At 56.0% G+C, this 16,443-nt stretch overlaps 2 protein-coding genes across 3 annotated transcripts in view; one reads left to right on the forward strand and one right to left on the reverse strand.

The window, feature by feature from the left end:
- Positions 1 to 347: 347 nt before the first annotated feature.
- Positions 348 to 8,600, reverse strand: TLE5 (TLE family member 5, transcriptional modulator). 2 transcript variants are annotated; one of them, XM_037505031.2, is made up of 7 exons: positions 8,502 to 8,600; positions 7,239 to 7,336; positions 4,812 to 4,875; positions 3,532 to 3,576; positions 2,915 to 2,977; positions 1,566 to 1,640; positions 348 to 1,466 (listed from the first exon to the last, which is right to left on the reverse strand). In XM_037505031.2, exons 1-7 carry the CDS (start codon positions 8,526 to 8,528, stop codon positions 1,245 to 1,247), a joined length of 594 nt encoding a protein of 197 aa, XP_037360928.1. In that variant the 5' UTR covers positions 8,529 to 8,600; the 3' UTR covers positions 348 to 1,244. The 2 variants fall into 2 exon arrangements, with proteins under 2 accessions (XP_037360928.1, XP_037360929.1); XM_037505032.2 differs by having other exon boundaries at positions 348 to 1,463; positions 8,502 to 8,591.
- Positions 8,601 to 13,291: 4,691 nt separating this feature from the next.
- GNA11 (G protein subunit alpha 11) overlaps positions 13,292 to 16,443 on the forward strand; it is a 49,640-nt gene continuing 46,488 nt past the window's right edge. The window contains exon 1 of the mRNA XM_054693046.1: positions 13,292 to 13,384. Coding sequence (XP_054549021.1) covers positions 13,303 to 13,384 — 82 coding nt within the window. The 5' untranslated portion in view covers positions 13,292 to 13,302. The remainder of the gene's footprint in view (positions 13,385 to 16,443) is intronic.

Below are 16,443 nucleotides of genomic sequence, written 5' to 3' on the forward strand. Positions count from 1 at the left end.
GGCTGGACTCTGCGGTCTCAGCATCCTGGAAGGGACTAGACTGTCAGCTAGGAGACCCCTGACCTGGCTTCAGAAGCCAGCTCTGCCCTCAGCAGTGAGCGCCGTGGCCCACCTGTTGACACGGGCCAGCTGGCTCTCCAGCCCGCCAGCCGCCTACATGACCTGCAGCCTCTGGTCGACCTCTCAGGGCTCTGCTCTGCGGCAGGTTTGGGGGGGAAAAACATTTACCAGCTGGACTCACCTAGCACTCCAGTGCCCTGCCCATAACAGAGGAGGGGGGCTCAGACATGAAGGAAACCCCCTCCTTTCCTGGGAAGGGGGGCACCGCGGGCAGCCCGCAACACAAAGGCAGGAACACAGCAACCAACCTTCTCACATCTTTATTTGAAAGGCACAGCTAAGCCCACCCTCGATACAGCATTTTTCACTTCTCTCTGCAGAGATCAAACGACTGAACACAACAAAAGCTGACAGTCTAAAAGGCTATATACAGACACAGGTGTGGGTGTTGCTTTTTTTTTTTTAAACATTTTTCTGTCTCTTTTTAATATCCCCTTTCTTAAAAGACAAGCTAGTATACTGGAAAAAGGAAAAAAACAAAAACCAAGACAACTTGAGTACCCTCATCTTTATTTGGGAAGGGGATAAAGGGGGTGTTGGGTTACCCGCCCCCACCCTGCTCACCCCAGCTAAGCTAGCTTCCCTTGGCCCCCTCTGTCGAGAGGATTGGGTGGGTGTCTGGAGCTTGCAGAGGTGAGTAGGTGGCGGGGCAGGGGGAGGCTTAGGGTGCCCAGGGCGGGGAGGGGCAGCTAGCATTGTGTTTGCATGCAGTGCCAGGGCGGGAGGCTGGGGCGTGTGCCCGGAAGGGGCCCGGCCAGCAGACTGTCAGTTACATGTGTGCGAACAGGGAAGTGCAGGGGAGTTAGATTTCTTGAGGTTTTGCTCCCTTCTGTCTTGGCCTCCCATGTGTGCCTCCAGGCCTCATCTTGCCTCACCTGTGGTACAAGCAGGTGTTCACCCATTCAGGCTGCAGGGGAAGGGGAGGGGGAGGGGGAGTGAGGCCAGGAGTTGAGGGGGCAGGAGTAAAGCTAGGGGGTGGCACACAAGCAGGGCCCCAGCAGGCGGCTACCATAAATACTACCGGAGTTAGCCAATCTGAGCTATACTGTGTGTGGCGCTGAACGTTCCTCTCTCCTGTCTCTGTCTCCCCGTGGTCCCCCCACCCGCCCCATCCCAACTGCCGGCTAATCCGACTTCTCGCCGTCATCCTCCTGGTGGGTGTCACCGTCGTGCCCATTCTTGTCTTCCTTGGAGAGGTGGGCCTGGGAGCCCAGCGCAGACAGCGAGAGGAGGCCGGTGCCTGCACTGACCGCAGGCAGCGAAGGCGGCTGCAGCCCCACAGGTAGTGGGGTCAAGGGCAAGGCCAGAGCCTGCAGCTGGGACAGCTGGTGGGCTTGGAGCTGCTGCTGCAGGGCAGAAGGGTAGCATGACAGGCCTCGGGCCTGCCTGCCCACCCACCCACCAACCCTCCCCAGGGAACCCCAGCCCCTTCACCCCAGACATACTCGGATGATGGAGTTCAGCTCAGGAGCAGTGACCTGTTTAGCCCTCTCGATGGCTCCCAAGACCTGCTGCTGGTGCTGGAAGAGGGTGGGTGGAGACCAGGGTTAGTGAGTACTCTGATTTGGGTAGGGGGAGGGTGGCGCAGAGCCAGGGAGAATCCCCCTACCTATCTAATCTCCCATGGCTTCCCCCCCTCTCCAGATGACTCCTTTCACCAAGCCTCAGACTCTGCATCTGGAGAGTGGGGACAAGGCTTCGGAAAAGGCCTTTTGGGTGACTCAGCGACGTCCTAGGTCGTGTCTGATCTGATGCTATGTGCAAAGAAAAGGGCAGCGCACAAGAGGCTGATGGGAAGTCCTGATCCTAAGAGCTCGATGCACTGTGTGTTGAAGCGTCTCTCCTTCCACAATCCGGGGAGGCCCAGTGAATTCCGGCTGGGCTGGGGGTTGAGTACCCCCAGGTTTGGGGCAATTTACACCCACACACATACACACACTCCTCTCGCTGCATGTCTGTCTCTCCTGCCATCAGACTATAGAATCTGCCTATCTCCCTTTTTGCCTTGGCTACCAGGTAGCCATTGTCATAAAAGGAAAGCACGAGTCTAGGTCTGCAGGGCCCCAGGAGTCCTCCTTCTCTGGAGCTTTCACAGGCTCCTTCTGGAATTGTCTCTGGGCATGAGTGTCACCCAAAGGAACCGGAGACATGGGTTCAAGAGGAAATGAAGAATTAGCAGAGAGCAGGGCCTGGGATCAGCCAGGGTGAGGTGTGCGGAGAGTATCACGCCATAAGTCTTAGGATCCAAGGAAGAACTGGGTGCCTGGTTCCCCTGAGGGTGTGCCTGCATCTGGCCATGTGTGCCTGTGTCTCTGCTTGTGTTATCTGTATGCCAATGTCCACACTTCTATCTGTGTAGTGTGTCTTTGTGTGTTTGTACGTTCATGCCTCTGTGGGCCTGACCATGTGCACGTGTGTGCTGTATGTGTGCATATGTGTACTTCACTTAACACACCCCTTCTCCCCAGCCCCAAGCGGCCCACAGATGAATTTCAGGAGGGTGAAAGATGAAAAACTCTTGGCGCAGTCATCAGCACATCTGGCATTGTTTTACCAGTGAAAGGCCTTCCCTGGGCTGAGATTCCACAGCAGGTGAGGTCCCTCCCTCCATGGCCCTACTCTACTGGGGTTTTTCTAACCTTCTCAGGGTTCTTTGGCACAGGCCCACTGGGTCTGGGAGTGTCAGACGGGGGAGGCATATATCCTGGGGTGCCAGGTGGCTACAGTGGGGAGACCCTAGGGTAAGTTCATGACTTCTACCCCCACTCCCCACGGCCCCAGGGGTGCTGCTCACCTCTTGGGAAAGGTACGGTAGGACCTGGGCACAAATCCCATTCAGCCTCTTGACGATTTCAGCCTGGAACACAGACAATGGCGTTCTGGTCCCCGGCAGGCTGCAGGGGCAGGTGCAGCCCACACCAGGAGGCCCAGGGGTTCTGTCTAAGCGGGCTCTGCGGCTGGCACTTGACCCTTTAGCCAGCAGCACAGAGGAAGGATGACATCCTAGCCCAGTCGCTCGGGGGCTGGGAGCCTGGGGAAGTTGATGCTGGGCCTGCCTAGGGAGTAGGTCTCCACGGGAGGAGGCCAGGAGGGTCAGTTGACATCCCTGATCAGGCTCCTTCAGGCAGAGGACAGAGCAAGGCCAGATGCAATTGGGGGGACTGCAAGGGTGTGGGCACATGTCACTGTCCCCAAATGTCACAAAGGAGACACACAGGCTAAGGTGGCAGGTCCCAGGAAGGTCTCTGCCCTCTTCCTCAGGGAGAAAAATCTCCAAGGGAGGCCTGCGAAAGAACAGAGGGAGGGGTGCCCGGGAGGTAACAGGATAACAGGGCAGCCTTGGTGCTCAGCCAAGGGGTGGCTCCCACCTGTCTGGGGGTGCAGGAGGAGAAGAGTGGGAGGGGGCCCTACCTGCTTGTGCATCTCAATGTTCAAGCCGTAGGACATCTCGTAGTACTGCGTGGGGAGGAGACAGAGAGAAAGAAGTGGGGGTGGGAAACATGGGGAGGGCTCAAGAGACAAAGATGGGAGTGACAGAAAGATAGGAGGAAGGCGAGAGAGGAGAGATGGAAAGAGGCAAGAGGGAGGGAGATAAAGGGGGAGGGGGGCTTGAGAGAAACGCCCTCACCAGGAGCAGGGGTAGTTTTAGGGCCCCAGGCGTGGCCTGGCTCCCTGGTTTCTAGAATTATTATTGAGCCCCCTCCCCCGACATGCACACATTCCAAAACTCCTAATCTTTTATCTTTATGTGTCTTGTCTGCGGGTGGCCCCAGACTCCAGGGAAGTTTGCCTTCCTGGGTATAAATAATCCAAGATAAACAAAGCCTGCAGGGTCTGGCTCTGGGGCCAGCAACCCCCCTCCCCATGTCCTGCATCTGACCCTGCCCCCTCCCCTACTCCAAATCCTTCCAGGTTCTCCATCACCCCCAGGAGAAAAGCCAATTTATTTTCCTTTGGGCGCCTGGTTTCCCCTTCTTTTCCCAGCAAACTCCTACCCCTCCTTCAAAACCCCAACTGTAATTTCACATTTAAGGCAGTCTTCTTCAGGAGGTCTCGCCCCTCTGGGCTCCCCCAGCCCCGTCACTTCCCCTGCCCCATTCCCCTGGACTGGGAGGGTCAGGGCCTGGTTCAGTTCCCCACAGCCTGAGCGAGCTGTGGCAGGGGTTTTAGATGCAGAAGTCACCAGGTGGTAGGTATGAAATAGGGCAGGTGATGCTGGCAGCACCGACCAGCAGCGTATCAAATGGCAACCTCCCGCCCCGGCAACCTCAAGGAGGTCAGCCTCCCCTGTGCCCTCGGGGTCATGCTGCCAAGGCTCGGGCATGGAGGGGTTAAGTGTTGGGATGCCTAGATAGTGGGGGTGGGGGTGGATCCGGCTAGTCCCCCACAGCCCACACGTCAGTTCCTGGCTCTGGCTTTCACAGCCGCTGCCTCCTCAGCTGCCAAGGACAGCCAGGGGACCTGGCGAGCCCAGGCTGCAGCCCGGTGGTTTGGCACCTCAGCCACTGCCTGGGCCGGCAGCCAGGCCAGCGCGGCAGACTCAGCCGAGCCCCTGGGACCAGCTGGACGCAGAGTGGACCCTGCATCCTCACACATCCCCGAGGAGGTAGCTGGGGGTCGGTGGCAGCTGCCTGTGGTGGAGGAGGGTCTGGGGCGCCCCCACCCGGGCCAACCCCACCAGACTGGCTCACCATCACGTAATGACGCTGCATTTCTGACTTCTCGCTGGCCAGTTTGTCACATTCCAGCTTCAGACTGTGGAAGAATAAGGGGACAGGATGTGGGGGCTGAGCCTTGCTCCCCATTTTGCATGGGACCCCCTAACTAGATGGGGGACAAACATCCTTGTTTGTGAAGAGGAGGTTCCTCAGGTATAAAATGGGGACGATGAAACCAGCCTCACAGATCTGATGGAAGACAAGGCCACACATAAAAAAAGAATTGGAGCAAACTCCCCCTTTCCTTGTCAGACAGGGATTCGAAGGACCTTTTACCAATCCCCGCAATGAGGTCAGTACTATTAGCGTCACTCTCATGTCACAGATGATGCAACGGATGCCCAGAGAGGTTGAGAAACTGGCTCAAGGTCACACAGTCAGGAAGCTGGCTTCTGAGGCCATGCTCTCAGCGCCTGCGGAAACCATCCAACAGGAAGGAAGGAAGGAAGAAATAGAAATTGCAAAGGACCGAGGGAGAGTGACGGGGGGCTGGCTGGCCGGGCTCTGGGCTGATTCACGGAAGCCTCTCCAAGAGCGCCCACTCCTCTTGTTGGCCTTGACTTCACTAGGGGATAAAATTTCCCCTGTTGGGCAATGGAGATGGTGAGCCCCTTGCCTCTCTCAGGCTCCCCCAAGCAAGAACGGCAAGCATTTCCCAAAGCCCCTCCATGAGGGCATGGGGGAGAGGCAGAACATGACAAAGCATTCACTGGGGAGCAAGTGGGCTGAAAGCGCAGCCTGCTGTTGCAATGCTGTGTGACCCTGGGCAAACACCTTTACCTCTCTGGGCCTAGATTTCTGCATCTGTTTAGTGCCAACCTCCCAGGGCACGGTGGAGTAAGAATGAAATGAATTAAGAAATGTTCTTAGAACTCTTGGCATACAGTAAGTGCCCCATAAATGGTTGTTGATCTTATAATCACTCTAAGCATCTGAGGTCTCATTGCTGGGCCATCCATGACTTGGATTCCCCCAGTTCAGAGGAGAGTCACGGGGGTGGGGGGGGGTGGGTGTGGGTCACCCCAAGTTTGTTTTCTTCCATTCTCTTTCAAATGCACATTTGTTGTCATTAAAAATAATCAGGCCAAAAAAAAAAAATAATAAAGCATTTCAGGCAATTTTATTTTCCAAACCCTGGATTTTGGGACCTTCTTGAGGGCCTGGTAGATTGCATGTGTGCCCTCAACACAAAAGGACCCCTCCATGTATAACAGGAAATCCAGGTCCAAGGGGCTGGGAACCTCGAAGTTTTGAGAGGGGTCACACAGCACAGTGGCAGCCAAGCAGGCCCTAGGTCTCTGGGCTTACAGCCTCAGGTTCTCTGTAAGGTGGGCACAGGCCAGACTAGGAAGGAAGGAACTCCCCCACCCCCAAAGGCCAGGCCTGCAGGCAAATGGCCAAATCCTCCAATCACGGGCCACAACAAAGTTTCTGGGGCTTTGCCCATCAGCTGTCTGTGCCTCAGTTTCTTCACCTTTAATAGCAGACATAATTACAGGATAGCAAGAGAATGTATGTTCAGAATTTAGCACATGGGATGTAACCCTAAAAGGCTGGATGTTTGGGGAGAAAAAAAAAAAAAACCTATCTACCTATTTATTACTTCCCCATTCTTTTCGGAGCCAACCCAGGATCCTTCCAAGAACACATCTCTGTGCGGGTAAACTGAATCCAGAGAGAGCCCAAGTTGCCCGCGGGGGGGTGTGGACACAGACCCCTCCTCCGATTCCCAGCAAAGCCCTTTCTAGAGCAGTCACCGAGAATTCCTATTTCCAAGCCAAATACGACTGGGTGCAAACCTCAGTTTTGCCACTTCCTTGCTGTGTGTCCCTTGAGAAACCCCTAACCTCTCTGGGCTTAAGTCTCCACGCACGTGTAAGAAGACAGTGCTAGTAGTGCCTTTCTCTTGGATCCCTGCGCAAGACCAAGCCGGCCCTCTGAAGTGTTTGAAAGTTAAATTCTGAAGGGACAACCACCCTTGAGAATCTTCTGGATACCAGGAGCCCTTTCCCCAAAACTAGGCCGAAAAATATGCACAAGGCTGCAGAATTTTCCTTGGGGCGGAGTGGGGGGTTTGGGGAGGTGGCAGGCCCACACACCGACTCTAGCTGTGAGGAGCTGTTCTATCCCGAGGGGGTGGGCTGGGAGAGGAGTTCTGGAGGCCACAGCCTGCTCTAGGCAAACTGCTTCACTGTTGTGCCTCTGTCTGCCCATCTGTGCACTGTGGCTTTCTGGAGCCCATGAGGACAGGGCTGGCGGAGCGCAGAAGGGCGCCAGGCAAGCAGGAGGACACTAACTGGATTTTTTCAAGCAGGTTTCCAGTAGGGGCCATAATGCCAGCCTTGCCGCCTGTGCAGGGTCTCCGCCTTCTCCCCGTGCGGGGACCCAGACCCAGCTCACCTGTGGTACTGAGCCTGCAACAGCTGAAACTCGTCTTTGATGCGGTCACAGGAATCCGAGGTGGTGAATTTGAGTTGCTGGGGTAAGTGCGATGAGCCCTACGGGGAGGCGGCGGCCCAAGTCAGGACCAGGCGGGTCGGCGGCCCCCCCCCTTTTCCCCCACCCCGCCCGGCCCGCCTCAGGCAGCCGCCGGCGCAGCTGCAGCGCCCCCCCTCCTGCCCCACTTCCTGGGCCCGTGTTTACAGCCCCTGGCGTGGTCCCCACCCTCGCTTCCTGCCCCCGCCTCTCTCGGGGACCCGAGGGGGTGGGGGCGCCCTAAGGCTCCCCGTCCCCCGCCACCCCCGCTGTGGGGGTGCGTTTTAAGGCCCGCCATTGATGGGGGCAGGGTGCGCCCTCTACCGCCCCTCCAAACACCAGGAGGGGGTGCACATCCCAGGGCCCCAAGTGCCTGGAGGGAGAAGGCTTCCTAGAATACCCCTCCCTAAGTGGGGGGGGGGAGGCCTCCCAGCAAAGTTCCTCTGGGGGAGGGGCCTCTCGGCACCTGAAATCCGGGGGGCCCCCACCCCAGGTTCTCTGAACCCTTCCTCCAGACCGCGCTCTTCCGGGAGGGTTGCGCCTCGGGTTTCTCTCTACTCCCAGGCCTCAAAGGCTGCCAGGAGTTAGAGGTGCCTAGTGGGGCTCTCTGGGCGCCCCAGGCCCGAGGCCAAGGCCGCTCGAGGCCCTGCCTGACTCGGTGGCTGGGGCTGTGCAGGGCGCTGGGGGGACCTGGACTGGGAGCTGCTTGGGGTTGGGGGGGGCTCCGAATCCGGAAGCCGGGAGGGGGACCTGGAGCTACTTACTGGGGGTGTGGGGGAGCCCGGGAAGGTGGGGGGAAGTAGCGCTGGGCCCCGAGCTGGAGGGGACCGGGCCAGGAGTTGGGGGGAGGCGCCTAGAAAGGGGCTGGGTGGGGGGCACGCAGGGCCCGGACTGGGGGGGGCGGAGGCGGGCTGGGAGCTGGCGAGGGGGTGCCGGGCGCAGACCGCAGGGAGGGGTGGCGCAGGGCCCCGAGCTGCGGGGTACGGTCCGGCCGGGAACTGGGGTGGGGGGGCGCCAGGCCCGGACTTGAGGGGTGCCGCTCGCGGACCCGGGGGCGCAGGGCCCGGAACTGGGGTGGGGGGCGCACGTAGACCTTGAGGGGGAGCACAGGGCCCCGACGGGGGGGCGCGGGGGCCGGATGGGGGGGCCGGGCCGGGGGGGGGGAGGCCGCTGGCAGGCCCCGCTTACCGAATGCCTGCTTTGTGGAAACATCATGTCAGTCGCGGCGGGGGGCGCGGGTTGCGCCCCGGCTGTGCGCCCCGGCTCGGGCTGCTCCGGGCGCCGGGCGGCCGCGCCTTTGTCCCGGCGCCGATCGGCAGCTCCCGGGGACGCCGCCGCCGCCTCCCGCGCCCGGCCTCGCCCGCTTCCTGCGCCCCCTCCCCGCGCGCCCGGCCCGGCGCGCCCCGGGCCCCGCTTCCTGCGCGCCCGGCGCCCCTCCCCGCCCCTCCCGCCGCCCGCCTCCCGCACGCCCGGCCGCCGCTCCTATTGTCTAATGGCGGCGGCGCCGGCAGTGGCCGCGGCCTGGGCTGCTGCGGAGGCTCCGGCTCCACCTGCTGCTGCCGCCGCCGCCGCCGCTCAGGCCCCGTGCGCGCCGCCGAGGGGGGGGGCGCGCGCGCCCGGGGAGGCCGGCGGATCCCCACCCCGCCCGCCTCCCCCGGGCGGCCGGCGCGGTGACCTTGGGCCCGGCGCGCCCCCGCCCCGGCCGGCCCCGCCCCCGCCCCGCGCGCCGCCCCTGGAGGCCGGGGGCCCCGTCGCGGCCGGCCCTCGGTTTCCCCGTCTGTCAGGGAAGGGCCCGGCTGTGCCATCCCAGCCGCCGGCTCTGTCATGGCGCGACCTGGACGCGTGCCAGAGACATGCTCGGTAACCTTGGCTCGGAGGCTGCTGTCTCCGAGGCCCGGTTTCCTCTTCCGTGGACAGGCAGCGGGGACGCCGCCGACCTCGCAGCAGCCATGCCCGCCACAGACATTTACTGAGCGCCTACTGTGTGCCCGGCCCGGCCCCAGGATGGGAGGGAGGGAGCGGGATGGGGGTACCGAGTGCCTGCCCTGGAGGAGCGACAAGAGGCGGACAAGACACTGATACCCCAGCCAAATCCCTGGCGGGTCAGAGGGTTGGACCAGCTATGGAGAAAAATAGTGTTTGGGGGGCGGGGAGCGCAGGGGGAGGCCCAGGAAGGTGCAATTTTAAAGGGCGGAGAGGGAGTAATAGGGTAGGCGAGCAGGTAGGGGGCTTATTCAAAGGAGGCAGGAACAGCCAGTGCAAAGGCCCTGAGGCAACATCATGCCTGGCACTGCAGAGCAGAAATGAGGGCACAGACCAGGGCCAGCAGCTTCTTGCAGTCACACAGATGCCCTGCTCCCAGAAGGGCCCGGGCTTGGGTTAATCATCTGCTATTGTGCTCTGGAAATTTTTGCTGATTTTTGAACAAGAAACCTTACAGTTTTGTTTTGCATTCGGGCCTACTGGCAATGGGGCAGACCACATAGGGCCTGTGGCTTTTACCCCAAGGGAGGTGGGAGCCCTGGAGGGCTGGGGAGAGAGGAGGGGCAGGTTCTGACTCTGATTTTGATAGGATCCCTCCTGCAGACCCCAAATGTGGTCAAGTCGGCACATGCGCGTTGACCTCAGCAAGTGTTAAATACTATCACCCCTAAATACTATCACCATCAATTTGGTAGCTTGCCTCCCCCTCTGGGGCCCCTACCCACCTGACATCCTAGGAGCCATTCCTGCTCCTGTGAGCATTTATTGAACACCTACTCTGTGCCTGGCTCTGTTCCAGGATGGTGGTATGAAGTACCTTCCCAGTTTCTGTTCATTGGCAGATGAGGGGCCTGGACTGGAGAGTTAGATGAATAAACAAAATACCTCCCTTTCCATCCATTAAAAAAAATCAGTGATCAAAACTTCCATAATTTATATATTTATTTTAAAAGATTTATTTATTGGGCCTCCCCGGTGGCGCAGCGGTTGAGCGCTGGGTTGCAAAGCTGCCGGCGACCTCTGAAGCGCTGGTTCGATCCCCGGCTGCTCCCCGGCCACCGGAGGAGGGTCCCACATGGCGCGCAGACCTCTCCTGCCGCCCGCTGCTCCCCTCAGCAGTGTACTTCGGTCCTTCTGCCTGCTCTGCTCCCCGCTCTGGCTCTGGTGAATTCTCTCACCCTCCCGCGCTTCTGACTGTACCCAGTGCATGTATAAACAAAACGAACGAACAAACAAACAAATAAATAAATAAAAACATGCCTCTAAAAAAAAAAAATAAAAAAAAGAAGTATCATTAAAAAAAAAAAAGATTTATTTATTTATGCATACAAGAACTGGGGTACAGGCCAGAAGTGTGGGGGTGAGAGGGTTCAGAGACAGAGTGGGGAGCAAAACAGGCAGACTGACTGAAATACACTGCTGAGGGGAGCAGCGGGCAACATAGGAGAGGTCTGCTGCGCCATCTGGGTTGCTCCCTGGCTGGCCGGGGATCGAACTCGTGCTGCAGAGGCTGCAGATGCTTCGCGGTGCGATGCTTAAGCCCTTGCGCCACCAGGGAGGCCCCTGTTTGTAAAACTTTCCTAATTTAAATAAAAATTAAAACCCCGTCCATGATGACCAAAATGTTCACATGTTAAGGACAATATTCGATGGGACTGCAGATGAGTTGCAAACGTGCAGTCTCCCTAGTCCCAACTCTGAGAGAGAAAACAAACCTTTAGAAAGTTCTTCAGTATGGGCCTCCCTGGTGGTGCAAGGGGTTAAGCACCGCACTATGAAGCAATCCGCAGCCTCTGCAGCACGAGTTCGATCCCTGGCCGGCCAGGGAGCTACCCACATGGCGCAGCAGACCTCTCCTGTCTTGCCCGCCCACTGCTCACCCCCCTGCATCTCTGGCCTGTACCCCAGCTCTTGTATGCATACACAAATCTTTTTATAAAAAAAGAAAGTTTTTCAGTATTCATGTGGGTTTTTGCAACGGAGAGACCCCTCAAATCATGTTGAAGCCCCCAATCGGGACAGGCTACAGAATTTGTGGGGCCAGAGCATGATGGAATGGATTAGGAGCTTCATGATGGTGACAGCAGACAAGTGCAGGGTCTTTGACCTGCACCAGTGGCCTGACCCGGGAAACCAACCTTGCCCAAGCCTTGCTGTTCCCTGACCCCCACCGTGGAGACCAGACGCCCTTTCTCCCCGGAGACCACCTGTATGGCCCTTCTCTCAGCAGGCACCTCCCAGTATTAGAGACTCTTTCAGACTAGCAGAGGGGGTACAGAATTCGATACAGACAGCCCCAACACAGTAAGAGCAAGGCTGGAGTACAGGAAGGGACCCAGAGCTTTGCATTTCAAGGAGAATAATCATGAAAAAGTTATTTGCAGAAAGAAGGGTCTTTGCAGCATGGAGAGAAGCCCCAAAGTGTGACCCAAACTATGAAAAATTAATAAACCAACCGATAGTGTACTTTTTTACTATGTGCCAGGCTCTGCCTTACGCATTTTAATCTAGGTCCCGCCATTAGGTCCCTTTCAAAGATGGGGAAATTAAGGCACAGGGTGGGTAAGCCCTTTGGTCAAAATCACACAGCTGGTAGATGGCAGAGCCAGGATGTCAACCCAGGCACTTGGCCCTATGCCACTATGTAGTGGTGGCCCTCTGGTTGGGGCATAAAGGTAGGGCATGCTGGGGTGCTGAAGAGCGAGCAAGGAGCCAAGTGGATGCAGGAGCTGGGATTTTTCCTGGAGGGCACTGGGGAGCCTTGGGAGGCAGGGGTTGTTCTCTGGTGGGGGCCTGGCGATGCTGGGTGTTGAGCACAGCATCCTGGCTCTACCCCCTAGTACCCATTAGCACCTCCTCACCAGGTCTTGACAAGCATTGTCCTGCAGACCTTGCTGAGTGTGTGGGGGGAGTGGAGGGGCACAGCACAAAATTACCACCAGCTGAGAAGCCCTGGCTTAGAGCAAGCACTCCAGGGCCCCTAGTAGAAGGTTCTCCTGGTAGTCAGGTTGGAGGAAGGTGAGAAGAGAGGCAGTAGACAAGGGTGCTGCCTAGACCAAGGTTCAGGAGAGGACAGGCTGGGCAGGGCAGGAACTGCCTTGATCTGGTAATTAATTTGGGGGGAGCTGTGTCTTTGGAAGATCTGGTTGTCTGGGTGGTTGCCATCCGACACCAAATCCACAGGGCTACTCTGCTCCTTCTTCTCCTGGGCTTCTCAGGGCCACATTTGGGGCCAGGTTGGGGCTGGGATCTGTCTCCTGTATCAAACAGTCTGAAACCAGCCTCACAGTCTGCTTACAAATGAGCGCTGGGCCTCGCGGCCTCCAGGGCAGAGCAGGCGCTGGCTGGCGTGTGATGGATGGGGCTGCATGGCCATTAATCAGAGGCAGGGGAGGAAACAGGTGGCTGTCACTCGGGCACAGGGGCCTCCTTCTGATAGGCCTGAGGGGAAATGAAGTCTCAGCTTTCTGGCTCTGGGTTCAACTGGAGCCCCTAGTCACTTTAACCTGGCTAGAAGATTTGAGGCATAGAGTTTGCTGCTTTGCACTGAGCCCTCCCCCTGAAAAAAAACGGAGCTATTATTCATTCATCCCCTACCTCAGTAAATGTTCATGTACATACTGTGTGCCGCTATGGTTCTAAGTGGAGATTTACAATGACTAAGAAGGATGAAAATCCCTCCCCTCAAAGAGCTGACCGGCTTGAAAAACTTGGCTCAGGTCTTGACCTTCCTCTGGCCACGGCCCTGCAGGCGCCCACCTCCCACTGCCAAGTCCTTCCCCCAGGGCCCTGACAAGCCCTACCCCCTCTCACCCTTACACGCCCCCCCTTCCTCATCCCTCACTCTGCTGCAGCACAGCCTTCCTATTACCGTGGTCCTACTACGTGCCCAACAAGGTCTTGCCCCTGCCCCAGGAATTCGCACAGGCTGTGCCCTCTGCTGGGAATAGGGTTCCCCAGATTCCAGTTTGACTAACTCCTTCCTCTCCTTCCAGTCTAGGCTTAAATGTCACCTGGTCAACGAGGCGTCTCCATGACTCCCCTGTATCATTCTGGCAGGACCAGGACGTGGGGGAGTGTGCTTTCAGGTGAGGTACTTTCCTTACGCATAAAATTTAAGGGGACAAAATCTCAGTAAAATCATAATATTTTAATGTAATCTTTTTTGTTGTTGTGATAAAATAGGTATAAACGACATTAAATATATTTGTAAGGTTGTACACCTGATCACCTCCATCTAGTCTCAGAACGTTTTCATTACCCCCCAAAGAAACTCCATTTCCCATCAGCAGTCACCCCTACTCTCTCCATTGCCCTTGGCACCATGACCCACTTTCTGTTGGTGGATGGACTTATTCTGGACTTTTTGTATCAGTGGACTCACATACATATGGCCTCGTGTGTCTGGCTTCTGTCCTTGAGCGTCATGTGTTCAAGGGCCCTCCCTCGTAGTAAGACAGGATGGGTTCTGGAGCAAAGACAAGTTAGGACTCAACGGCAAAAAATGTGCAAGAATTTTTCTGTTCCCAGGGGCTGGTAAACAAGAGGTTAAAAACCTGATGACTCTAGGCCTGGACACCTGCTGCCATAAATTTCCCTGGCTGTTTGGGCTTTGCCATTTCTGAGCTATCTTCCCACATTTTATCAAGTTGGCTGCTCCGGGAAGAAAAGGGAGTTGCACTCCCAGACGAAAAGGGAGTTGCAGACCTTGAGGCCAGGCTGGTTCACGCTGGCCTGCCAGCACACGGCCTCTGTGAGATGTTCCTTCTGGAGGTGGTCATGAGTCTGCACGCCCCCTGCGCTGCAGCTGGTGGGCACCCACAACCAGCACCAATAAGCGGACTTTAGCCAAGTCCATTTGCCTTGCTTTCTCAGCCAATAAAGTGGAACTCCTTTGTTTACCAACCCCAGCCCTAAAACCTGTATAGACCCTAAGCCCTAAAATCTCAGAGAGTCTCTCGTGCCCAGGGAGGTCTCCTTGGAGCTCTCTTTCCTTGACATTCCAATAATCAGTAAGCCCTGACTCCTTGCCTGCCCTCACTGGTGTCTATGGAATCCTCTTTTCAATCTTTTTTTTTTGTTGTTGTTTTTAAAGATTTATTTATTTATACAAGAACTGGGGTATAGGCCAGAGGTGCTGGAGGGTGAGTGGATTCACCAGAGACAGAGTGGGGAACAGAACAGGCAGACTGACTGAAATACACTGCTGAGGGGAGCAGTGGGCGAGTCAGGAGAGGTCTGCCGTGCCATGTGGGCATCTCCACTGCCAGCCGGGATCGAACCCACACTGCAGAGGCTGCGGACAGCTTCACAGCGCTGCGCTCAACCACCTGCACCACCAGGGAGGCCCTTCAGTCTTTTTTTTTTTTTAAAGATTTATTTTATTTATTTGTGCATACAAGAGCTGGGGTGTAGCCCCAAGGTGCTGGGGGTGAGAGGATTCACCAGAGAGAGTGGGGAGCAGAACAGGTGGATCTACGGAAATACACTGCTGAGGGGAACAGCTGGTGAGACAAGAGAGGTCTGTTGCGCCCGCCATATGGGTCAGCTCCCTGGCCAGGGATTGAATTCTGCTGCAGTGGCTGCGAATAGCTTCATGGTGCTGAGACTTAACCCCTTGTGCCACCAGGGAAGCTTCACTTTTCAGTCTTGAGCAGAGGTCTCAAGAGCCTTTTCGCGACCTGGGAGCAGGGCCCAGTCCATTTGTCTGATCCCAGGGGGTGGAGTAGTGGCGAGCAGCTCCCACTCCTGTGCAGTTGGAGGGTGGGATCAGACTGAAGGGCCTGGCCTGCTCTGGTGTCCAGTGACCGCGTCCCCAGTGCCACGGAATCCCTTTCCTTTGTATGAATGGGCTGCGGTCGCGTGCATCCTTTCATCTGGAGCTGGACACTCAGGCTGTTCCTGAGTGTTGGCTGCTCTGAATCACACTGCTGTGAACATTCACATCCACGTTTTTCTGTGGCTGTGTGTTTTTATTTCTCTTGAGTATATACCCACAAGTGCTGAGTCACAGAGTAATGCTGCGCTCCGTTTGCGAGGAATTGCAAGACTTTTCCACAGTGGCCACACCATTTTCCATTCCCACAAGCAAGGTACACTGTTTACAATTTCCTCACGTCCTCAACAACACTTGTTATTGTTCTTTAAAATATATATGTGTGTGGGTGTGTAACAACTATTTTAGTGGATATGAAGTGATATTGCAGTTTTGATTTGAAGAAGGCAGTATTTGAATAAATCAAATCTAATGCAAAAATTTCCACATTTTAATTAAAAAGAGGATCCAGCCCTGGACTTGCATAACCCACTTTCCTGCCTCCTCTCTCCCCAGCCCTATGGTAATGCCCCTTTTAAGTAGTTCAACATTTGCTTTGCTCCACAGGACTCATCACCATGTGAACTGTGGTGTACTTTATTTATTTTGTTGACTTTTTCAATCACTAGAATGGCAGCTCCAGAAGGCAGGGATTTTTGCCTGTGCTGTATCCCCAACACCTAGAAGAGTGCCTGGCTTGCTACAAATGATGAATAAATGGTGAATGAATGCATGATTAATGAATGAATTGGTCCTAGTGATTTACTGGGAAATTAAATGAGTTAGGACAAGGGAAAGCATCCAGTACAAGTGTCTGGCACATGGCATCTTGGATTCAAGGTTCATGAGCTGAGAGAATCCTCTCTTGGCCAAGCAGGATTGGTTAACAGGAATTCATCACCTATAGCCTGCTAGAATTCTCTGATTGCTCACACTTAGTGTTCTGATTGGTTAGACGTGGGTCATGTGACCATGTTGATTCAACAGTAAGGTTGAATAGATACGCTGATTGGTCAGCTTTAAGTCACATGACTTTTCAAGTTCACTAAATGAGGACGTGAGTGACTATTCTTTCTATATTATTATTATTTTTCCTTTCTTCCACCTTCCTTTGTTTTACAAATGCCTACTTGCTATGGTGAAAAAGTGGGAAATAAACTGGCACTGACCAGGCACCACTTATACCTTATACACCCAGGTTGGCCTCTAATTTTCTTTTTTTTTTTCTTTTTAAAGATTTATTTATTTATGCATACAAGAACCGGGGTACAGGCCGGAGGTGTGGGGGGTGAGAGGATTCACCAGAGACAGAGTGGGGAGCAGAACAGGCAG

The sequence above is a fragment of the Talpa occidentalis genome, unplaced genomic scaffold (assembly GCF_014898055.3).
Source record: "Talpa occidentalis isolate TD23 unplaced genomic scaffold, MPIMG_talOcc4v2.1 talOcc4.12, whole genome shotgun sequence".
In the NCBI taxonomy this organism is placed as follows: Eukaryota; Metazoa; Chordata; class Mammalia; order Eulipotyphla; family Talpidae; genus Talpa; species Talpa occidentalis.